This window comes from Ambystoma mexicanum, chromosome 3p, assembly GCF_040938575.1.
Source record: "Ambystoma mexicanum isolate Mex_15411 chromosome 3p, UKY_AmexF1_1, whole genome shotgun sequence".
Taxonomy (NCBI): domain Eukaryota; kingdom Metazoa; phylum Chordata; class Amphibia; order Caudata; family Ambystomatidae; genus Ambystoma; species Ambystoma mexicanum.
The window spans coordinates 32,460,753-32,486,223 of record NC_090925.1 but is presented as its reverse complement, the minus strand read 5'-3'; the positions used below and the strand labels follow the sequence as shown (position 1 = coordinate 32,486,223).

General features: G+C 47.2%; 1 gene segment (V, D, J or C); it reads left to right on the top strand.

Moving 5' to 3' along the window:
• Positions 1–25,166, top strand: part of LOC138579685 (T-cell receptor beta-1 chain C region-like) — a 37,057-nt gene extending 11,891 nt beyond the window's left edge. Inside the window, 5 exon segments of the C gene segment in view lie at positions 9,764–9,840; positions 12,864–13,196; positions 20,274–20,291; positions 21,227–21,333; positions 24,846–25,166. Of these exon segments, the coding sequence occupies positions 9,764–9,840; positions 12,864–13,196; positions 20,274–20,291; positions 21,227–21,333; positions 24,846–24,857 (547 nt within the window).
• Positions 25,167–25,471: the final 305 nt, after the last annotated feature.

The following is a 25,471-nucleotide window of genomic DNA, read 5'->3' as shown; positions in this document are numbered from 1 at the left end:
ACTGTTTTTGGCGCAAGAGATGGAATGTACTAGTGTTGCCCCTTCAACTGAGAGATGCTTTCCCAGGTCACATTTAATAGATGCTCAGAATCAGATGCCATTTGCTAAACTCTTCCAGCAACTGTGCCAAGCAGAGGCAGAAGGGAGTAGTTTTGTGCATTTGAAACTGAATCCCAACTCCAGATATGCATTTTGAAATGTACAGGAAATGAAATCCCCCTGGGCCTGTTTGGAACAAGAAAGGAGACTGTGCAATGCAAGAGAGAGCTATTTGTGACCCTTCTATGCATTGTCGGACAGAAATGGTTTCTTTTCTTTTAAACAAATCGTAGGGAACATCAGTCTAAGGGCCTATCACTGGGAAATGTGTGAGTAGTCGGAATATTAGTGAAATGATTGCCCTCAGGACGCTAATGAATGCAAGCAGACTGGTCAGTGCATTATTTGCACTGATGCACAGCCCCAAGAAATACATACTAAAATCAGGGATGGACAAAATGGCCAGATCTGGCCTATTTCTAGGTAACCAATGCTTTTGAATAGGGTCCCTTAGCTGCTGCACAATGATACAAACATAGTCATATGAATCCATTTGGAGACATGGGGCCTCATTACGAGTTTGGAGGTAGCCATGGTGCTATTAGCGCCATGGCTGCCTCCAAAATCATTCCGGGTCCGGGTTCATTGAATGGTGACTTACCGGGCCATTTCAACCTTGGAGGACCCGGTAAGTCCCCATTCAAAAAACCCATCCCCATTTGAGCCCCCATAGGGCTCAATGGGAATGGGGAGGGAGCTAATAACGGGCCCGCTAATAGCGGGCCCGTTATTAGCTCTCTGGTCCCTTAGCGGCTCCTGCTAAGGGACCTCGGAATGCAGCGGTAAAGGGTTAACGGCACCGGCATCCTTACTGGCTCCGTTAACCCCTTACTGCCGCACTCGTAATGAGGCCCATGGTGTGTATGGCACTGGCATTATTGTATGGAGAATTACTCTAGGGGCTGTGACTGACTCTATTTCAGCGTTTATCTGTAAATTAACTTTGTCCTGGCTCTGACTAGGCCATTAGTCAGTAGGGGGCATGCCCAACAGGCCATTGTAGGCACTTTTGAGGGGCATTGTGGTACAATTAATGACTTGGCAGACAGTACATCTGAGAGTTTGTTATAAATGTCACCGCCCAATGGCTTCAGAAGGCATATTTTGAGAATCGTGTATCCCAAAATGTGCTCCCAAGAAGCACTTACTTTGTTTGTCACTCCGTTACCGACAACTTTACCACTACGCCAAATTACGAGTTCAGGCCTGGAGTGGAGGATTTGACTCCATGAAAATCCTGGAGGCAAATCCTCGAACTTACCGCCAAATAAATCGACAGAATCGGTGGAATTACCGTGGTGGAAATTCCACCGCGGAAATTCTGCCAAAGAAGCCCCATTGAGTCCAATGGACACAAAATAAATGGGGGATTACGCCACCACCACCACTTGTAATCTGGTGGAAATTCTGCCGGACCAAGTGGTGGTAACGGCAATTCGTTTGGGCAGCATCCTGGTGAATTTAACGCCAGTATACCACCCAACTCGTAATGAGGCCCATTATACAGTAATTGAAATGGGCCTCATTACGAGGTAGGAGTTAGCCATGGCACTATTAGTGCCATGGCTATCCCCTTACCGCATTCCGGGTCTGTGTTCCCAGAATAGGGACTTACCGGGTCATTCCGACCTTGGAGGACCCGGTAAGTCCGCATTCCGGGAACCATTCCCCATTCCCATTCGAGCCCCCGTAGGGCTCAATGGGAATGGGGATGGAGCTAATAACGGGCCCGCTATTAGCAGGCCCGTTATTAGCTCTGAAGTCCCTTAACGGGTCCCTTCCATAACGCCTGACAAAACCAGGCATTGAGGAAGGGATCCGCTAAGGGACCTCGGAATAGGGTGGTAAGGGATTACCGGCACCGGTGTCCTTACCGGTGCCGGTAATCCCTTACCGCCCACCTCGTAATGAGGCCCAATGTCTGGGCAAATTCCAAATGTATATGGTAATATCAGGATAAGGCCTGGCATGTGTGGAGAGTACCAGGGTACGCCATGGCAGAAAGACATGTGGTGTTAGTGCAGTATGGCATCCTTTCGCCGACACCCGTTTTTACGACAGGTGTTTTGATGTGGGAGTTTTTGCAAAAAACTCAATTGAATTTTTTTAGGGGGTGGGAAAGGGCAAATAAAGGGTAGGGGGGAGGGAAATAAAAATAATTGTAAAATTAAGGGGTGCTTGGTGGTGGAACCCCACCCAAAAATAATTTTTATGACATTTCCATTCGAGTGTCGGGGAAATGACATGGAACCGTTAATACCTAGTCAGTACAATGGCGGTAAATTATATGATATGATAGATTATTTATAACACACTTAATACCCAGAGGTTTATAAGCACGGACCCAGGGATCAAACCTGTGGTGCTGCGTGTCGTCTTGCTTCCAAGGCGAGCACTTTGCCCTGAGCTATCCTCCCGAGACTGGCCGAGAAATGGCCAATGAAGTGAATACGTGGGCACATAGCAGCACCTGGGAGGTTGTCCTGCGTGCCTGATATCAGCATATCAGTCGGAGTAAAGTCCCGGTGAGTCTAGGGCATGTTTGGCACTACCTGAACATATGATACCACTACCTATTTTATAAGCTGGAACTGAACGTATGAAGAATATTTGCAGCATATGGTATGAGTCCTTGAGCCAACTTGTAATACACAAATCATAATTGAAGTTCCATTCCCCACAGTGGGTATTGCACATGTCAGTTGCCCCGCCCATCACTGCAGTGCCCACACTTGACATGTGGCATTGCCCACTCTCCCTTCCTCTCGCATTGGACATACAGGGATGCTGAAAACTGGCACCAGCTACTAATCTGTGTGGGTGGCATGATATTTGTGTGTATGTGTGTGCGTGTCTGTCTCTGTGTGTATCTCTGTGTGTGTCTCTGTTTGTGCCTCTGCATACATGTATTTGTGAGCGTATGTGATTGAGTGAATTTGGATATGTTTGATTGAGTGATTGCATTTGTGTAAGTGAAGGCCTATTACTGTCTGAGTGCATGTGTGGGTATGTGTGCACATTTAAGAGCTTGCATTGGTGTATGTGAAAACATATTGTTATGTGTTGCAGTACATGTGTCATCATGGGTGAGCGCAGGCGTCTGTGTGCTTGTTAAGTGCATGTCTGTCGGTGGATGCTTGTGTTGTTGTGATAGTGTGTATTTTCATTAAGTGCAAGTGAACATGGGCATAGCCTGGTAGAGGATGGCATGCGCGGGTACTGCATGGAGTTATGATGAGACTGACTTCCTGTGTGTATGTTGAGCATGTACGGAAATGTGATGGCAATACTGAGACTAACAAGGAAGAACCAGGGGTTATGAAGTCACACAGGGGTTAAGAGTTGTGACAAATTGGATTCTGCTTTGCAGGAGTGCATGGGTGAGCAGGGACAAAATGGTTTACTCAGCCCTCACACTTCTACAAACCAAAACCCAACACAATCATCAAGGTAAAACAGGGACATTTAAGAGATATACCCCCTTCGCCTTTTGCGTTAACCCTGGCCGATGTAGGGCTATACTCATAAGAGGGGTGTGCAGGTGAATCAGTAGAGACCCAAAGAACACAGTATCACAGTCCAACATAAAGGGAATGTACATTCAAGGTTCTATAAAAATATAAACACTTTAATCAAACACACCATCTGCAAGTAGAAGGAAAAGAGAGCGACGCCCCAAAAGGGCGAGTCGGTGGGTGGCAGTTGTGAAGTTATGATCAAGGGGGCATTGAGTTGCATGCAATGAGGAGACGTTTCTCAGGCCAGCTGGGCCGAGCCATAAGGTAACCTCTGGGTAGGATCGGCGAGTGACCTGGTATCCCTTAAGGAGTAGCATTGAGCAGACACTTCAGGCCTGGCACTTGACAGGCTCCACAGGGTGTGATTCCATGTCAGGCTGATGGAGATGCAGTGCAATCCTTCGGGCGGTCCAAGGAATGCAGATACCAGCACCAGTGTCTTCCCACTTGTCCAGGATGCAGGGAACACATGGTGACTGGTTCAGTGCGGTTGAACAGGGATCTTAGGCTGGTCTGACACTCCAGGTTGCTGTGAGGCCTCTGCAAAGGGTTCGCGGACAGGATAATCCAGTTCAGGATCAGCTCTTCTTGCACAGACGTTCCGTTGCAGATTGGTTAGTCGGGTCCTGGTCTTGGTCCATGGCACTGGGTATTCCTGATAGTCCCTGTGAGTAGTTAGCGGACAGATCTTCCATCTGTCTTGGACGGCTCCTTCTTCACCTCATGCTGAGGGCTTTGGACAGTGAAACTGTCCCAAAGGAAGTCCAGGTGAGTTTCCCCAGAATGTCTTTTCAGCCTAAAAGGATCCTTAAAGAACTGAAGGTATTCTGTTGAAGAAGGTACGAGAAACCTTCTTTTAAGGGCATAAGTCCTCAAGTGATTGGTTTTAGGCTAGCCTGCTTTAGGGGACCAATCCCTGCTCCTGGTGGGAGTGGACTTTGCCCTCTTGATTTTGGACCTAAAATGCTTTCCTCCAGGGGAAGAAGAGGACACAGGAAAGGGAAAGAGAGACAGTGAAGAACAAGATGGCGGAAGGCGTCTTCCAGTGTCCAGAGCACTCCTGTATATCCGACCCACGTCTCCTTCCCTTCTACTGACAACAAAAGACCTTTGGATATGCAGCACCCTGGTGTGAGGCTACTCCCCCAGAATGGTTCAGTTCCTTTGATACTTTGGCCAGGGACAGCTGCCTGCTGTGCACCTGCCTCTGGGGTGGGGGGATTACCAACCCTCCTAAAGAGAATGAAAGCGAGCCTGGGTACTCTGGGTTCCTCTCCTGCCGTGTGGCAGTATCGACCGATCTGACCCGAATACACATTCCCTTCCACAGCAGAGCTGCCTCACAGGAGCCGACACATGTGCGTTATCAATTGGTTTGTGGCAGTCACAATCATAAGTATCGCCATGCCCTGTGCATAACCTCAGGCATAGCTCATTCTTTGAGATTAACCTTTCACTATCATGGGGTACTGATGATCGTCGTAGTTTGAGTTCAGGGAACGTATCTTAAATGTCGCCCCTGTGCTGCAGTGATGTTGCCGCCGCTGCGGCTGTCGAGTGGGCATCTCATGAGCTTTGAACCTTCTCTGTGGCATGAGCCGATCAGGTGCTGCAGCTCAAGCTAGTGACACAGCAGGGCACATGTGTGTTATGCCTTTGGCATGGAGTTGTGATAGAGGGGGATCTGGTGAGCAAATCACCCCTTTGAAGAAGGAATCATTTGCATAATTTTAGTACATTCCACAATATGCCAATGTACTCTTCTGAAGCTTTGCCATCTGGCGAGGGTGCAGAGCCCTGGCTTTGTTGATACTTATATCGACAAAGCCAGGGCTCTGCACCCTCGCCAGATGGCAATGCCTCAGAAGAGTACATTGGCATATCGTGGAATGACCATGCCATAAAATACCTCGGCCTGGCATATAGTGGGTGTGCATATACATTATCTGGCCAGTAGCCATAGCAGGGCATGCTAATACGGCTCTTCTTGGGCACATGGTGCCCTTCCTACAAAGTAACAGTGGCACAGCCTTCAATACTTAATAAACTGTCACCACACATACCACAAGGATATCACCAAAAACAGAAACAGACACAAACTCTCCAACATACACTTCAAACAACACATCCGTCCATGTTCCCGGAATACACAAATCTACTGTGTTCAAAAGACATATGCTTACAACTAACCAGCCCCGATGGCTTTGCCAAAGCTTGTTTACTTCCCTGTATCTCAGTAGAACCCCAGCCTGGCCCATGCCTAAGGTTATCTCTGTTAGGGTGCTGCCCTCCGGAAGCAGGTGTGCTCCCCTCACCGCTAAACGTGTGTGATAGAGAGAGAGAGCTTCCTGTGCTGGGACTGGGGAACCTTCAGAAACTTAACCGATTCGCAGGGAGTCTGCTGGCAGCTGCAGGGGGAGGGGGGGCGTACTCAGGGGAGGGACTCTTCTTGTACGACACTGTAATGTTGTGGGGACTGGGGGACACCGTGCTGCAGAGCAATGGACCGCCTTTACAAAAACACCCTGACTCCATCCTGTGCGTACTGAGGGCGCCTGCTCCCACCTCACACAGAGGAATGAGAGGCTGGACTCGCAGGAAACATTCCCAGAGAGGCAGACAAGGGTTTTGCGTCGCAAGTTGTCCTTCCAGTGTCAGTTATGCAGTAAATCCAAGCAGAGGGCACTGTTCCATGCCAGCCACCTGGAGAGGGCTTCAAATATTGCGTAGAAGTGTCCAAGCTCTGTTTGAGTAAGTAACTGCCATGTTCTGTATTCGAGTGAGTAGTGTTTTAATTATATCAAATTGTGTTGTTATATTTTATTTTCTTCTTTATTGAAAACTACAAACTGAAAATAAAGATGTGGGGTTTCCAAATGGAAGGAATGGATGTCAGTGCTTAGCGACACCATATTGATATGTTTAAGTATATGAGCGCTCTGAAAGACCTGCTTGTGAATAGGCGCTATATAAATAAACAATACCTATATGAAATTAATCATTACCACGTGCTTCTCTTTGAAGTACTCATCAAGCGTGTGTGTTTGAATTGTGAACTGTCTTCTGCAGGCCTGGTGGGTTGTGGGGGGGGGGGGGGCAGGGATACAAATCTGTTGCACACATTTTGCCCACCGCCCCTCACACACCTTTGTGGATTATTTAAACTATAAAACAAAACAGTCCAGCTGAACAGTTTTATTTCCCCGTTTCTTGGATTGAAAAAGCTGACCACGAATGGAGTAAACTGGCAGGATCCCCTGATAGTGGGATCAGGGACTGGTTTTCCAAAGGGAGTTGCCATGGGTTCAAGATTCAGAACACAACTTGAAACATCACACCCATTTTCTATATCCACCCCTCTTGAGCATCAAGATGGAACTCTGCTCACAGCGGTTTAGTTCCGCGGCAGTGCCGCGCACTCAAGGGTGCGGCGCATTTGCGCCGGCCTTGTAGCACTGTGATCCAACTCTCAGCAGTACTTCGGCCGGGGGACACAGTTAACAGTGCTCGGTGAGTCTTTTCGGCTTGTTCAGGCCACAGTGTATTAGAGTAACACTTGTAGTCTCCTTTTTACCTTCATAGGGGAAACCCGGCCTATTGCATCTTTCTAACGATATATCTGCACCAGAAATAGAGTTTTGACTAGAACTGGAGATCTGAGGGAGGGGTAGCTTGTCACTTTGTTCTGTATGACAGATGTATTTTCCCCACTTATAAATGAAAGCCCCCCCTGAACAAATATTCAGGGGCCAATGCTTTCTTCTTTAAGTGTAGTTGAAGGCGCAAAGTCTTTGGGGATAACTTACAGATCAGCTAATGCTTGGATCTTTCTAGTTTGATAAAAAAAAATGGAAAGGTGTTAAGGGAAATGGACCAGGATGAATTGAATTGCAAAGTTTCAAAGGTCCAAGCACAGGGTGCCTAAGGACACTTGACCGACTCTCTTTTATCAACAGACTCTACTGGACACCAACAACAACAACATGAATTGTGGGGCAATTCCCAAACATGCTCTTTTGTTAAAATAACCACTTTCCCAAAACACCCCCAGCCGCAGTGTATGGCGGGCTATTCCCACATACTACATGCAATATGTTTGCCTCCTGTACATGCCAGTGTCATGCAACCATACTGTTCCCTTGCATTAATCTAGGACTATGCTCCCCACCTGGGTGTGTTATGCAATAACCATCATGGCACCCACCATCCACAGCGCACGGTGCGCACGGTGTGGGTGGTGGGTCCTAAAGTAATGCACACTGTTATCCAATGCACATCTTGAGGGTGCATTTGTATTTTCTTTCATTGTTCGAAAGCACGCGGCGCATTGCATGAAGCCCATGGCTGGCATAGCCAAGAGTTCCTTTGGTATCTAAAATGCCCTGACCCTAGAGGGCGCAAGCAGGACGCAGCCTCACAGCAGAGTCTCTTGAGGGCATTGTAGTTTTACAACGGCCTCTTCAGGCTGTGCTCCAGGGACACGCAGTACTTCGGAGAAGGGACCAAGCTCACTGTCGTCGGTAAGCCAAACCTCTTGGTCATTGCACCATTAAACGGGTGCTCAATGCACCCAAGTGCGATGGAAGCTGGGGGGGTATCCATGAAAATGCGTGCTATGCATATCACCAGTGCCTAGTGGTGTGAGCCTCTAGGCGCTTCATATTGTGTGAATGTTGCCATTAGCTGTGTCTCAATTAGAGTTGAGGAAGAACCTTCATGGGTGTTGCAACTCACACACACTGACAAATCAAACACATGCTCATTGTTAGTGCATCCGTACATGCATCTGAATAAATGCAAGATAATTATAAAATAGCGCCTACTGTCGGTGCACTGAATCTGTGGGTGCTTCAGAAAGTCGAAAGTCTCAGTTCAACCTACATTTTCAGAGGGAAATCAGAAGCAATTGAATGTAGCTTTTTTTATTTGTATTCACATTATTATGAAACCGTTTATTACAATACAACAAGACAAGCCCACTCCAAGGGGTTAACAAGTGAAAAGAGAAAACAATTGCAACAGATTCAAGAACCTTCCCCAGATTCCTTCATACAGATTCTTCTTCTTTAATTTACAGAATGTAATAACTCTTTCCAACCCACTCAGAGCAGGAGAAACATGATCACTCTTCCAATCTCTCAGTATACTCTTTCTAGCAGATAAGGAAGCCCTGAAAAACCAACATTTCTGGGGGTACGTAAGATCTTCCAGGAGCCTGTGTTCCCCCAAAACACAGGTCCGAAATTCAAAATCCTGGTCTAATACCAAGACTGTGTTGATGGTTTCAGTTACTTTGATCCAAAATGTTCTTGATGAGTGTAACATGAACAGCTCCATTTTACAAATGATTCATTTCACTGTATATTGAAGACCTCAAAGGCCCGTGAAGAGGTGTAAGATGCTGGGTCCTGGGGTTTAGATGCTAGACTGATCCGGGGGTCTGGGGCTTAGAGTCTTGGGTGAGGTCAGCGATCATGTTGGGAGGCGGTCAGTTGTTCGTTGTTGGTAAGAGGACTGCTTCTTGAACACCCAGGATGGTTGAAAAACTCAAGTGGGTGAAGCAAAAATGCAGCTGACCAGCACTTGTGGAGTCTTAGCTTCACCACCATCAGTGAAACACGTGCACTAGTGCGAGTCTTACCCGCTCAGAAGAACATTGAGAATTTAGCACACGGCTGAGCTCAAGGAGAACGTTTTGTAATAGTGATAAAGGGCTGTGCTATGGCGCAGCCAATGTGTTGTATTTTGGCAGTGGGACCAAAATCTCAGTTTTAGGTAAGTATTGTGTTTTATTCACATCACAGAACTATTGTATCCATCTACAATACATATAGCATTAGTAGACGTTGCTTAATGCAGGTATAGTGTGTTACAATAATCCCTGCCAATGACTCCCTGCAAAGTTATTAGCTGGGAGAAAGTATGGGTGGTCTTTTCTAACATCATTAGACAATGACTAAAAGTGTGATATTTTTTAATATAAAAACACCTCTAATAAGTAAGGTAGCCATATTTTATTGTCGCAATCTCCTGTATGTTATCAGTATACTGAGGCTACTCCTGCCTCCGAATGACATGGCCTTTCAAGGCATCCGTAGAAGGACGCACAGCCCAAGTGCTTTGAAGTGGTGAGGCGTTGCGCGCAGGTATTGTGTCGGCCTTTTCTCTCTGTGCTCGGGCTATGAGCAGCACTTTGGATCCGGCACCAAACTGACGGTACTAGGTAAGGAATCCTGGATCAAGCAACGCGTGGTCACGGTTTATAGTCATTCTATCGACAGCCAAAGCATCCAATGCCATACCATCTAAAAAAAAAGCATCTAAAAAAAAAAGCATCTAAAAAAAAGCATCTAATGCATTTTTATTTTTATGGTGGCCCCCCCACCCCAACCTCCCTTTTTTTAACCTTTAAAACCCATGTTTATTAAACTAAACCCTTCACCATCTAAAAAAATGCATTAGATGTTTTTTTTTAGATGCTTTTTTTTAGATGGTATGGCTGTCAATGCTTTGGTTGTCGATGCAATGACCGGATACCGTGGACACGGCTTATGATTGTAAATTAGCAAAGGAGAGGCGCACGCTCTATAAAATTTGCATTGTAAGGCTCAGAAAGTAACGGAACACCGTGTGGTAACAAGGATCAATTTATGGTCCGATTTATGGAATATTTGCCCAGTTCAAAATACATTTGCACTGCTGAAAAGTCCCTTTGCACTGCTGACCCAAACCCTGATTCATGGAACTTTGCAAAGTGTATTGTTGCCGTGCAAAGTCCGGGCAAAGTCATCTTGTACTGCAAACATTTCTATGCACTGACTTTGCACGGACTTTGCACGGCAGAAATATACTTTGCACAGTTCCATGAATCAGGGTTTGTGTCGGAAGTGCAAAGTCACTTTTCAGCCGTGCAAATTCACTTTGAACCGGGCACATATTCCATGAATCGGGCCCTTAATGTTTGGAAATTAGCTCTTGGTTCTCACAGTTGGATCCAGAAAGTGGAGGAGGGTATTTAGAAGAGCATGAAAGCTTACAAATGCTTCCAGTTATCTAGCCAAGTTTCTTTGTATTTATATCATTATCAATGCATTTGCACTCTTAATAGAAAATATATGGTGATTTCTCAGTGCTGGGCTATAATTCAAGTCTATGCAAAAAGGATGAGCATACTCGTTATTGGCACTCAAGGGGTTAAAAGGTAAGTGTGCCGTATTGCAGGAAAAAAAGAGGCCCTCTGGTTGGTGAGACGTGAAGTCATCTTCAATCGTATTGTCAATACGTGAATTCATTCTGACGTCTCCAACTCTTTACAAGGATAATAATGGTTCACGGTTCAGGGTGTTGGAAATAATACATTCAGACAGAATAATGTACACACTTCAAATTGAAAATAAGTTTTACATTGCAACATTCAGAGAAAGGGGTGTTTGCTAATATCGGGGATTCTCGCTAACGCGCCTACAGCTCAGCGGCGTTCTATGTGAAAATGTCCCCGGGAAACTCTAGTCATGTGAAAATGTAATCAGCAAAAAGTTGGTTTGAAAAATGTGGTCATTCAATGGAAGCAACGCCAAGTGTGAAACTGTTGCCAGTAATAAGGTCGTCGCAAAAGCAATTTTTAAACACTCAAAAGTACGAGGCTGTAGCCGTAAACAGGACCCAACCCTCTAACGAAACCTCCACAATCACCCTCGCTCCATTTGCACACCTTCCCATAACTCTAAGTAGAACCCTTGTGCTATCCTGAACTCTCACAGGACACTAACCCTTCAGCGGGCCGATGCATTCATTCTGCATATTACTGAATACAAAATAAATAGAACATGAAGAGTGATATGATATGATATGGCATTTATAACGCGCCTATACACAAGTGTTTCCCTTTCTCCAACCCCATCACCAGCTTGCATTGCCCCAAATGGCATAGCCCTTGCTCTGACTCAAACCCTTGCTGTAATACTAACCTCACCCTACCTGCAACTCTGGCACTTACCCTAATGCTCACTGTACCCTAACCACTAGGCTTATCCTAACCGCTGCCCTACGCCAACCTCACCAGCAAACTCCAAGCTTCCTAGCCCTATCTTTAACACCTACCCAAACCCATCCCCTAATACCCTGACACTTAATCCACCCTAACCACTACCCAAACCCCAACATATTAACCCTAACCAAGCCTAGCCCCTCTCCTTACCCAAACCCATATCCTAATACCCTGACACTTAATGCACCCTAACCACTACACTAACCAAGCCCCAACATATTAACCCTAACCAAGTCTAGCCCCTCTCCTTACCCAGGCCCATATCCTAATACCCTGACACTTAATCCACCCTAACCACTACCCAAATCCCAACATATTAACCCTAACCCTAATCCCTTTCCTGACTCTAACCCCTCGCCTTACCATAACCCCTATCCTAACCCTAAACCAGGCAATCACAAGCTCACAAAAGCCTCCTTAACCCTAACAATCACCCTAGCAGCACTATAGTTGTGGCTACTTTTCAGCTGCATTTTAGACAACTTTTTGTTTGGCAACTTTTTCACAGCAGAGGTATTTTCACAACGACTTTTTCACCGACTACATTTCTGTTGGCTACCTTTTTACTGGATACCCTGAGCCTGGCTGCACTTGCAATACTGTTTATTGATCTGAGCTATTTGACATTGCAGAGCCAATGTCAAAACCATAATGCATTTGGATTATGTTCAAAAACCTATGTGTATTTTAACAGGGAACCACAGGATGCAGCTAAAAGGGAGGCGGTGAAGGGTATAGGGTGACAGGCAGAGAAGAGGAGGGTGGATGCCTGCAATTCTAGGCGGTTCTGCTTAATCCAATGATAGACACTTGATGGGTGAACATTGTATGACCGTGAAAAGAGTGTAGTTGATGGGAATGAAAGGCCAGAAGCGCCAGCTCTCTATTATCCGGTTACTAAGAGGAGATCGCTGTTGATAGGCCTGGAACCTGCACAACCTGCGGACTGCAGGTCAGACCTCTGTGGGGATGGCTGTAGCATTTCTGTTAGACCAATGCCTTTGACAGCCTGGGCGTCTGACTGGGAGGTCTAGGAACAAAGAGCTTGGAAATACACTCATTATCCCATGCAAACACGAAGTGTAGGAGATGCCGTGTCTGTAGTCACTAACGAAATGCACCGGGCACGGTGCACGTAATGTCAGGATTCTCTGGTGAAACTCATCGTAATTCGCATCTGTGTTTACTGTGACTTTCAGAGGAGGGGCTCAGCGTCACCCAACCGAGCGTCGTCCTTTTCGATCCATCGCCACAAGAGATTAAAGAACAGGGCAAAGCCACGCTGGTGTGTCTGGCGACCAATTTCTACCCTGACCACGTCACCTTGAGGTGGTCTGTGAATGGCAAAGAGACGACCACCGGGGTGAAGACCGATGACTCCCCCACCCGGGGCAGTGACAGGATGTACTCCCTGAGCAGCCGACTCCGGCTTACGAAGAGGGAGTGGATGAACCCACACAATACCTTCAGGTGTAGCGTGTACTTCGACCCCAAGAATATCACTGTCTCCAAGGAGACCAAAGGCCGCGAAGGTAAGACGCTAGTGAGCACCACCGAACATGTCCAAATTGCTGGTCCATATCTTCAGAAAGCGACTCGACTCTTGTTCGTTTCTACTCTGTATATTGTATTCTACATGATTTTCAGAACAATGTGGCCTGTGTTCTTTACTGTATTCATGTAATGCCATTGCTTGAGTAGACCAGAGAGCAGTATGGTACTGTACTATATAGATTGGCTTCAGTTGTTTAATAGGACCAGTGGTTCTCATACCGTGACAAGTGGTAGTCTTCGATAAGCAATCTGATCAGTAGTTCGATACTTGGATATAAGACAACAATAGGAATGCGAAATCAATCCAAACTTGCTTAGTTAGATATTGTTTGATGAATAAAAAGTTTTTTTTAATTAACCTTGGAACTTACAATTCAGGAAAATGGTGCGGAAGTACTCTTGTTATTGCAAGCTCAGTGGCTCTTTACCACTTTATCACTTGCCACGTTATGAGAGCCACTAGTCTTACCAACACAAGGATGCCACCAATGAAAGGGCATAGAACAGCAGATATCATCTCATACCAACACAAAGATGCCACCAACGGCAGGGCATAGAACAGCAGATACCATCTCATACCAACACAAAGATGCCACCAACGGCAGGGCGTAGAACAGCAGATACCATCTCATACCAACACAAAGATGCCACCAGCGGCAGGGCATAGAACAGCAGATACCATCTCATACCAACACAAAGATGCCACCAACGGCAGGGCGTAGAATACCAGATACCATCTCATACCAACACAAAGATGCCACCAACGGCAGGGCATAGAACAGCAGATACCATCTCATACCAACACAAAGATGCCACCAGCGGCAGGGCGTAGAACAGCAGATACCATCTCATACCAACACAAAGATGCCACCAACGGCAGGGCGTAGAACAGCAGATACCATCTCATACCAACACAAAGATGCCACCAACGGCAGGGCGTAGAACAGCAGATACCATCTCATACCATCACAAAGATGCCACCAACGACAGGGCACAGAACAGCTGATACCATCTCATACCAACACAAAGATGCCACCAACGGCAGGGCGTAGAACAGCAGATACCATCTCATACCAACACAAAGATGCCACCAACGACAGGGCACAGAACAGCAGATACCATCTCATACCAACACAAAGATGCCACCAACGACAGGGCACAGAACAGCAGATACCATCTCATACCAACACAAAGATGCCACCAACGACAGGGCACAGAACAGCTGATACCATCTCACACCAACAAAAAGATGCCACCAACGACAAGGCACAGAACAGCAGATATCATCTCACACCAACACAAAGATGCCACCAACGGCAGGGCGTAGAACAGCAGATATCATCTCATACCAACACAAAGATGCCACCAACGACAGGGCACAGAACAGCAGATACCATCTCATACCAACACAAAGATGCCACCAACGACAGGGCACAGAACAGCTGATACCATCTCACACCAACAAAAAGATGCCACCAACGACAAGGCACAGAACAGCAGATATCATCTCACACCAACACAAAGATGCCACCAACGGCAGGGCGTAGAACAGCAGATATCATCTCATACCAACACAAAGATGCCACCAACGGCAGGGCGTAGAACAGCAGATACCATCTCATACCAACACAAAGATGCCACCAACGGCAGGGCACAGAACAGCTGATACCATCTCACACCAACACAAAGATGCCACCAACGGCAGGGCGTAGAACAGCAGATACCATCTCATACCAACACAAAGATGCTACCAACGGCAGGGCGTAGAACAGCAGATACCATCTCATGCCAACACAAAGATGCCACCGGCGGCAGGGCATAGAACAGCAGATACCATCTCATACCATCACAAAGATGCCACCAGCGACAGGGCGTAGAACAGCAGATACCATCTCATGCCAACACAAAGATGCCACCAACGGCAGGGCACAGAACAGCAGATACCATCTCATACCAACACAAACATGCCACCAACGGCAGGGCACAGAACAGCAGATACCATCTCATACCAACACAAAGATGCCACCAACGGCAGGGCACAGAACAGCAGATACCATCTCATACCAACACAAAGATGCCACCAGCGACAGGGCACAGAAGAGCAGATACCATCTCATACCAACACAAAGATGCCACCAACGACAGGGCACAGAACAGCTGATACCATCTCACACCAACACAAAGATGCCACCAACGGCAGGGCACAGAACAGCAGATACCATCTCATACCAACACAAACATGCCACCAGCGGCAGGGCACAGAACAGCAGATACCATCTCATACCATCACAAAGATGCCACCAGCGGCAGGGCATAGAACAGCAGATACCATCTCATACCAACACAAAGATGCCACCAGCGGCAGGGCATAGAACAGCAGATACCATCTCATACCAACACAAACATGCCACCAACGGCAGGGCACAGAACAGCTGATACCATCTCACACCAACACAAAGATGCCACCAACGACAGGGCACAGAACAGCAGATACCATCTCATACCAACACAAAGATGCCACCAACGACAGGGCGTAGAACAGCAGATACCATCTCATACCAACACAAAGATGCCACCAACGACAGGGCGTAGAACAGCAGATACCATCTCATACCAACACAAAGATGCCACCAACGGCAGGGCACAGAACAGCAGATACCATCTCATACCAACACAAAGATGCCACCAACGACAGGGCACAGAACAGCTGATACCATCTCACACCAACACAAAGATGCCACCAACGGCAGGGCACAGAACAGCAGATACCATCTCATACCAACACAAAGATGCCACCAACGGCAGGGCATAGAACAGCAGATACCATCTCATACCATCACAAAGATGCCACCAGCGACAGGGCACAGAACAGCAGATACCATCTCATACCAACACAAAGATGCCACCAACGACAGGGCGTAGAACAGCAGATACCATCTCATACCAACACAAAGATGCACAGAACAGCAGATACCATCTCATACCAACACAAAGATGCCACCAACGGCAGGGCGTAGAACAGCAGATACCATCTCATACCAACACAAAGATGCCACCAGCGACAGGGCACAGAACAGCAGATACCATCTCATACCATCACAAAGATGCCACCAGCGACAGGGCACAGAACAGCAGATACCATCTCATACCAACACAAAGATGCCACCAACGGCAGGGCACAGAACAGCAGATACCATCTCATACCAACACAAAGATGCCACCAACGGCAGGGCACAGAACAGCTGATACCATCTCACACCAACACAAAGATGCCACCAACGGCAGGGCATAGAACAGCAGATATCATCTCATACCAACACAAAGATGCCACCAACGGCAGGGCACAGAACAGCTGATACCATCTCACACCAACACAAAGATGCCACCAACGGCAGGGCATAGAACAGCAGATACCATCTCACACCAACACAAAGATGCCACAAACGACAGGGCATAGAACAGCAGATACCATCTCATACCAACACAAAGATGCCACCAACGACAGGGCACAGAACAGCAGATACCATCTCATACCAACACAAAGATGCCACCAACGACATGGCACAGGGCACAGAACAGCAGATACCATCTCATACCAACACAAAGATGCCACCAACGGCAGGGCGTAGAACAGCAGATACCATCTCATACCAACACAATGATGCCACCAACGGCAGGGCGTAGAACAGCTGATACCATCTCACACCAACACAAAGATGCCACCAACGGCAGGGCACAGAACAGCAGATACCATCTCACACCAACACAAAGATGCCACCAACGGCAGGGCACAGAACAGCAGATACCATCTCACACCAACACAAAGATGCCACCAACGGCAGGGCACACAACAGCAGATACCATCTCACACCAACACAAAGATGCCACCAACGGCAGGGCATAGAACAGCAGATACCATCTCACACCAACACAAAGATGCCACCAACGACAGGGCGTAGAACAGCAGATACCATCTCATACCAACACAAAGATGCCACCAACGACAGGGCACAGAACAGCAGATACCATCTCATACCAACACAAAGATGCCACCAACGGCAGGGCACAGAACAGCAGATACCATCTCATACCAACACAAAGATGCCACCAGCGACAGGGCGTAGAACAGCAGATACCATCTCATACCAACACAAAGATGCCACCAACGGCAGGGCACAGAACAGCAGATACCATCTCATACCAACACAAAGATGCCACCAACGACAGGGCGTAGAACAGCAGATACCATATCATACCAACACAAAGATGCCACCAACGACAGGGCATAGAACAGCAGATACCATCTCATACCAACACAAAGATGCCACCAGCGACAGGGCATAGAACAGCAGATACCATCTCATACCAACACAAAGATGCCACCAACGACAGGGCGTAGAACAGCAGATACCATCTCATACCAACACAAAGATGCCACCAGCGGCAAGATGCCACCAGCGGCAGGGCACAGAACAGCAGATACCATCTCATACCAACACAAAGATGCCACCAGCGGCAGGGCACAGAACAGCAGATACCATCTCACACCAACACAAAGATGCCACCAACGGCAGGGCGTAGAACAGCAAATACCATCTCATACCAACACAAAGATGCCACCAACGACAGGGCACAGAACAGCAGATACCATCTCATACCAACACAAAGATGCCACCAACGACAGGGCACAGAACAGCAGATACCATCTCATACCAACACAAAGATGCCACCAATGAAAGGGCATAGAACAGCAGATACCATCTCATACCAATACAAAGATGCCACCAGCGGCAGGGCATAGAACAGCAGATAACATCTCATACCAATACAAAGATGCCACCAGCGGCAGGGCATAGAACAGCAGATACCATCTCATACCAATACAAAGATGCCACCAGCGACAGGGCACAGAACAGCAGATACCATCTCATACCAACACAAAGATGCCACCAACGACAGGGCGTAGAACAGCAGATACCATCTCATACCAACACAAAGATGCCACCAGCGGCAGGGCATAGAGAGCAGATACCACCCCATGTGCGAACCTACATCAGGCGTAGTACAGTACAAAGGCTCTAACACCCTTGCAAGTTGGCACCCAGGGTCAGGTAGGGGTGAGTGCGCGTGCTCTCTTACCCTCACTGTACATGCGAGGGAGGCATCGCTGCAGCCTCTTTCTGGAACGCAAGCAACACTTTTCCAAAGCGTATTTAATTCATTAATAAGTAACATCATTTGGAACAGATCTCGCCTTTCATCGCTATATTCTGTTTTCAGACCCTTCTGACACATTTGTGGAAGGTTCGGGGGACGCTGCAAGGGTTGGCAACGTGTACTTATGAATAAAAAGCAGCCCCAAACAATGCATACATTTGAATGCCGAATCAAAGTTTACTGCTGCGATTCACATACAAAATTAGCCTGATCAGAGCCTAATTTACTAGTCAAACCTGTGAAAACTATGCATGCAGTAACGAGCCCTACACATCATTTCAAAGTGATCATTAAAACAAATAAGCAATGAGGAATGTGGGGGAGAGGGGACTGTAGGACGAGGAGCACATTGGGGGAGACCACGGGTCTTCTATGTATCCGGCCATATGTGTAGTGGTGATGCGCAGTCCTTAACTGACCACTGCGCCTCGGCTCAATTAATTTCCTCGGCCACTTGGAAAGCTGGGCTTATAGACTCTCTTCATATGTAGGCATTTATTTATTTTTTTTAATTCTTAGTAACGCGCCAACTCGCCCATGGGGGTCTTCCCGGACCTGCGACTGTCCATCCAAACCTCTTCACCTGCCCCCGCCCCCTACATGGCACCCCCCCCCCCCCCTGGGTGTGTCCCCTGTGCACAGAAGTGAACTGCAAGAATCTCACTCCTAAACACCTGCTCTCATTCCTCGAAACTATGGCCAGTGATGGACACATACTCCATGTGCCATGCAAGTGTCACTAGGCCCGTCTTCCAAAAGCGATAGTTGATGACATCAAAAACAGCCAAAAAACAAAGAGGAGGAAAGGGCAGACGTGCACCAAACACACAGCGCCCACCCTGGGAAAACTGCAATGATAAGATCATGCTGACACAACAGCCCAACGCCGAATGCTTGCAATCAACGCTCCAATGCTTGATTAGAGCTACCAATGTATTGCATATAAAGCAGAGCCAATATTCTCGAAGTGACTTTACATCCCAGACCAGCCAACACATCTCAGGACAATCCAACATTGCATCCATCCAACATAGTAATAGTCCTGGGTCTAGAGTCTTGAAAAACAGACACTCAGATAAGAAGCTTCCTTAACTGACATCTCATGTCTCGGGAGGATAGCTCAGGGGCAACGCGCTCACCTTGGAAGCAAGACGGACGACGCGGAGCACCACAGTTCCGGTCCCTGGGTCCACACTTCGAAACCTCTGGGTTTATAACCTATTATAATTAATATAACCCATATATGAACTTCTCCTACTGCAGACAGGCCCCTGAGTATCCCGGGACACCCCCTTTTAAGTACTCACAGACATCCTTCACTACATCAGTGGCACAAGGCGGCAGCATTGCTTAACCTTGAAGGTCCTACACAATGTGTACCCGCGTTCTCTTTTAATGGGCATAATGGAAGCAGTGGGTTGTGTTTCTCTGTAAACTTCGCATGCGTGCACGTGTCCCGACAAAGCACACGGCAATGTTAAATAAATGGGGCTTTCAAACCGTCTCCAGGGGGAGAGGGGCACAGGATGTAGGAGATGGGTAGCGATACCTTCAACATGAAGGATGGTGAGTGCCTTAATTAGAAAACAAAGGCAGTTCTAGCCTGTGGTGGGGCACCGCCAACGTTATTTGTACTCAAGGGCTGATTCAGCAGAAAAAAGTTTGGAAATGCCTCCTTTTTTAAAGAGAAAGATACAAGAGGTTGGGCTCCAGGGAGTGGCCGCTTTCTTGCCTCTGTGGAGCATTTCATATATGTATGAAAAACATTTTTTTTAAAAAAGGTACTGATAGAAATGCAGGTGGAATTAATTCATTTGTGTTCTCTGTTCCTTCCCCAGACTGTGGTTTAACAGCAGGTGAGTTGAAAGACCGCAGGAGAGATACACATCAGCACCGTGCGGCAGGCTGCCGTTAACACACATCTTTCCATCAACCTGGACCAGACGTTTAATGGCAGCACCTGTTCACAGCCCCGAAAAGACAAACACACAGGACGCGCATGAAGCGGTTTATTCACATAAATGCACGCATGGACTCGTTGTGTGGGGATATACGTTTTATAAACCCCAAAAATAAATTATGAAAGTCACTGCCAATACATTTGAAATACCCCTGGCTGTCAAAAAGTCAACCCTCAGCAGAAATGCATTCGCATAGAGGACTCCCACCTAATGGCTTACTGAAGGACCTCTGGGTCACCTTGACAACCCCCTGCCCAGCCCCCCAAGAATCATTCTTGCATTGGGATGGTTAACATTGGGACCGTGTTGTCGTTTAAATGAAGGGACTCACTACATAGCGCCTGGATGCCTGAGGGATTTGGCGCTTTATAAATAATTAGACATAGAAATCGAAATGTCTGGGGCCCTTTAACATGTTCTCTTTCTGAGGTTGGGTTTCCAAGTCTGATCTGCGTGTCACGTGATAAGTCATGCCACATTTTCTGTCCCCCACTTTACATTGCGTTTGTATTGCTTCTGAGGGAACAGCGCTCGTGCGTCTGGGCATAATTACCGCACGGTGCCATGTGATGGTTGCACCTGCAGAGTCCTGACCTGCACCCAGCCAGGCCTCACGTACAGGTCCAGGAAAGGAGCTGCACTGACGTGTGTAAAGCTATTGCCCACTAGTTCAGCTCATAGAGGCAGCCAGCCTGTTCCTGGGAGCTACACACCGGGACAAGTTGTGTATGTCACTAGTCCATAATAGCAGGAAGGAGTAGCTAGGTTCATGGAAAAAAATATATAAAACCATTGACCAACTGAATAATATGCATATTTTGTCATTTCAGACTCATTTCGTACGAGCGCAAACACCGCAAGATTGACCTATCTGTTGCTGATGAGCAAGAGCGCCCTCTACGGGATCCTGGTGACATTGCTTGTGCTGAAGAGGAAGGTGAGACCCAGTCTATGGTGCCGTTTCATGGCTCCTCGGATGGTCATCTTGGATCTTGAAGTCTATGTTTCTAATGCATGAAAGGCTACAACTTTTCTCTGAGTAATAATGTGGGCGCTTTTCCTCTGCCTCCACATTCCACGTGTCCAGGTAGGGGGTGGGCTTTGCTCTCCTGTGGTCCGTAGCCTGCATTCCTGGGGGTTTTGCATTCAGGACAGAAGAAGGCTGCTTCCATGAGGGCCCCTTTCCAGGCTCCAGCGCTGGTCTACGAAGACCTACAGGGCCCCTTAGAAAGCAACTCAATGATGGTTCATTCCTGCATAGTGTGGGTGCCTTTGCCTGATTTTCTGCCATAGTTCTTATGCATTGCTGGTTTATTCTGCAATGCTGATACTTGCTGGCATAGTTCAAGAATAGCACGGCTAATAAATTGCATAATTGACAACCAGAGTGGTATATAGTTTGATATAATACTGTAATATTCTGGCGGCATTGACATAGCCTGGCACAAAGATGGCATAATTTGGCAGACTTTTATGAAGGCAGAATGTTCTCGTATCATGTGGCATTTATGTGGCATGCACTTGGTGTGCTGTACACAAAGGACAGGGGAAATAGCGGGGAAGGTCTTGTAGGTCTATGGTCCTTATTTGTCAGTGACGTGTTCCTTGAAGAGCAGGATCGTCAGTGCTTTCCTGAATCGCCAGAGCAAGGGAGTCGGCCTGTTGTTAGCCGGAAGGTTGTTCCTGGAGCATGGGAGCATAGCAGGAGAAGGCTTGTCTTCTAGCCTTCTCTTTCTTGATGTTCTTGGATTCTAATCTGGTGATAGCTTGGCTCCTGGAATCACATTGACCTCCTGAGATGGTGATTCTTTCGGCTCGGGAGGGTGGCGTCTTGGACATTAGAGCTTTGAGGGTGATGCAGGCTGTCTTGAAGATAATGCAAGCTTTGAGGGTGATGCAGGCTGTCTTGAAGATGATGCAAGCTTTGAGGGTGATGCAGGCTGTCTTGAAGATGATGCAAGCTTTGAGGGGTAACCATTGTAGCTCCTTCAGAGTGGGGGAAATATGGCTGCATTTCTTCGGACCTGTGATGAAGCATGCTGTGGTGTGTTTTGCAGATTTTAGAGGGGCCAGCATAGCGGGTGTGGCACCTGCCAGTAGGGCGTTGGCACCCTCCAGGTGGGTGATCGCCAAGGCCTGGTAGACCAGTCTGAAGTCTGAAGTGAGCAGGAAGGGTATTATAAGGGCATATCTGCTGCTTGGGTACAGGCTTATCAAGAGGAGGAGGGTGTTCTGATGTAGCGAGCCGGAGCGGATACACATTTGTCTTGGAAGCAAGACAACGCTGAGCAACACACGTTCAAATCCCGGTCCTGCACTTGGAGACTGGTTTCTGGTATTAAGCGCATTAAATGAAGGTGACAAAAGGGGACAACGCAAGCGTAAACATAATGCAGGAGCCATGAGACACCAAGACAGATTCTTCTCAGTGGGTGCCTCCCTGGTACTGTGACCTGGCCTTAACATGGCTTTGGCTGGGCTTGTGTATGGAACAGGGGATGGTCTATTTCACGATTACGGTTTAACAAATTGCATTTTCACTACACACTCTGACGAAAATTCAATGTGTTTGCATTTCCGAAGGGCAGAAATGTACATAAGAAAAGTAGGGAGAGGTGTGGGAAGGAGTAAGAGCAATGACATGTTCCTGTAACTAAGACACCCTCTTGCAACAATGCCTCAATGCCTAAGGGCTGTTAGTGCGCTTTACAAATACAAATAAAAATAAATAAATAAGTGGAAAACTGGAAGTATGGGGTAACCTCATCAACATAAACAAACATGGTGAGATTCGGGATCCTGCAGGTGGGAGGCTGCTGGTGGGGGGTAAAACAGAATCTGTGATACCTGATGGCAAGGATATGTCTAAATGGTGGGGTCCTTGGGGCAGCGGCAGCCTGTGGAAAGGCAACAAGCTTAACAGGGGCTAAAGCCCAAATGAAGAAGGGTGTCTATTTCTGGTGGATGGCGCTGGTCGGCCAACAAGAGGATCCGAAGCCCAGTAAATGGGCCATCTTGGGCACCAAAAGGACTCAAGCACAAATGGAGGTGCCTCATTCAGCAAACAAGGGATTGGCCACCGTCATTTGGACAATAATGGCCAGCCAATCACAGCGCATTTTTCAGGTCTTAAAGGTGCCACATGTCAGGTTGGCATTGCTGTGCTTGTTCCCTCCCGCCGACCCTCTAAGAAGTTTTTTGCATAATATATTGTTTTTGGGGTCTCTGGGGTGGCCAAGTGCCATTGTTATTGTGTGTCTGCGGACAATGTTTTATTTTTGTTTTGTTTTTTGAAGTAGACACTGTTGTAACCATGCAGACATTTCTGTGCCATCAGCACCTTGCGGACAGGATCACACACCCGTTTAATGCAGGTACTGGAGGTCCATTCAAGGCTCTAGTTCAGAGTTGGGTCGTCACCAAAGGCCATGGAGTTGGACCTCTTTATGAGGGTAGGAAACATCTTCCTGTGAGGAATAATCTCTCCATTACAATGAAGTCCTGAGTGAAATGTTGACTAAGTCCATCGTCAAGTTTGCCGGTCGACGTAGCAACATAATGTGGGTCCGGATGAGGGAAGAAGAGAGCGCAATGTAGAAAATGAAGTAGATGAAACAAAAGATAAACAAGCTGGGAGGAGTGGGAGCCACAGGAAGTCTGCAAGACTTGATGAAGCACATAGAGTGTCCGTGGGAAACCTTGTGTCGTCATTAAGTCCTTGTGGTGTCAGCGACTTTCAATGGTTCGATCCAGTAACCCGCGCTGAATGATCAACTCAGTTCAGGACATTGGGGTGTGCTCAATGCTTGACAATGCACGCTGACGCCTCAGGGTCTGACTGGTGTCAAGTGTTGCACTGGTGGTCTCTGATCGATATTTTGTACTTACTACCAGGGTTTGTGGTAAGGAGGTAACCATGACCATCTGTCGGCCCGTGAAGTGGGTGGCATCTTTGCCAGAGGGAAACCAGAGTAAGGAGGCTAACCAGAAAGCCACATTGTACGATTGTGTTGCCTGGACATGTAGATGTAGAATGGGTGAGTGTGTGAGTGAGTGAGTGAGTGAGTGAGTGAGTGAGTGAGTGAGTGAGTGAGTGAGTGAGCGTAGAAGCAAACAAGTGCTTGCTCTTCTATTTTCTTTGCAGTTTAGAAGCAGAGATATCTCGATTGCGTTGGATCATTAGTGTCTATGCTTACTAAAGGAAGACACACATTTACATTTCTCAATTATTACTATTCTTATTATTAGTACTAACAATCATGTTCTTATGTATGTTCGTATTACTATTATTACTATCTCTCAATCCTTTTGGGTTCTTGTGAAAGCACAATAAAGCTCCAAGCTTTAGGTAAACATGGAGCTAGATGTCTATGCCAATGTTGCCGCTGCAAGAACCTTGCTCTCCGGCACGCACTGATGTAACCTTGTGTTTCTTTCCGCTGTTTCTAGTCTACGAATTAGACGATGGTGTCCTCACTAATTTGTGAATTGACCGGAAGTGCAAATCCACTCAGCTTGAACCATCTCTAACGCGTGACCTGTTAACCCCAAACAATGATGCAAGATGGCTGCCCAGTTGTTAACAGTTGCAGTGCTGTGATCTTTGCGGACCATGGACCGTACTTCTCCTTATGCCCTCCTTATGTTACGTTAGCTTTGGGGCTTCCTGCACTGCTACTTCTATTGAAATCAAGTACACGCACAGCTATTGCTCATGTCGATCGAAGAATAAAGCCAACTGGCATATGTGGTAAACTGAGACATACATAATGCCTTCTTTGTCTTGATGTACTCGTGCTCCCGCTTCAGTGGTCACCTCATGAGCGTGCATGGCTCTGGTGTAGACTGTGTTGCTACCCTCACTTTGGTGTCCTGGGTAATCCCTCGGTTTTAAAGCTTCTGCTTAAAGATCCCTGTTGGATCACCTCCACGGTGCATCGGCCGAATAGTATAATTAGTATTCGGCCAAATAATGAATAGTACTTGTATTGTGTTGTATTTGTATTGTATTTGGTTATTTATATAGCGCTCTTTCCCCGTTTGTATGGCCTCAATGCGCTTTGTGGTTGGAACGC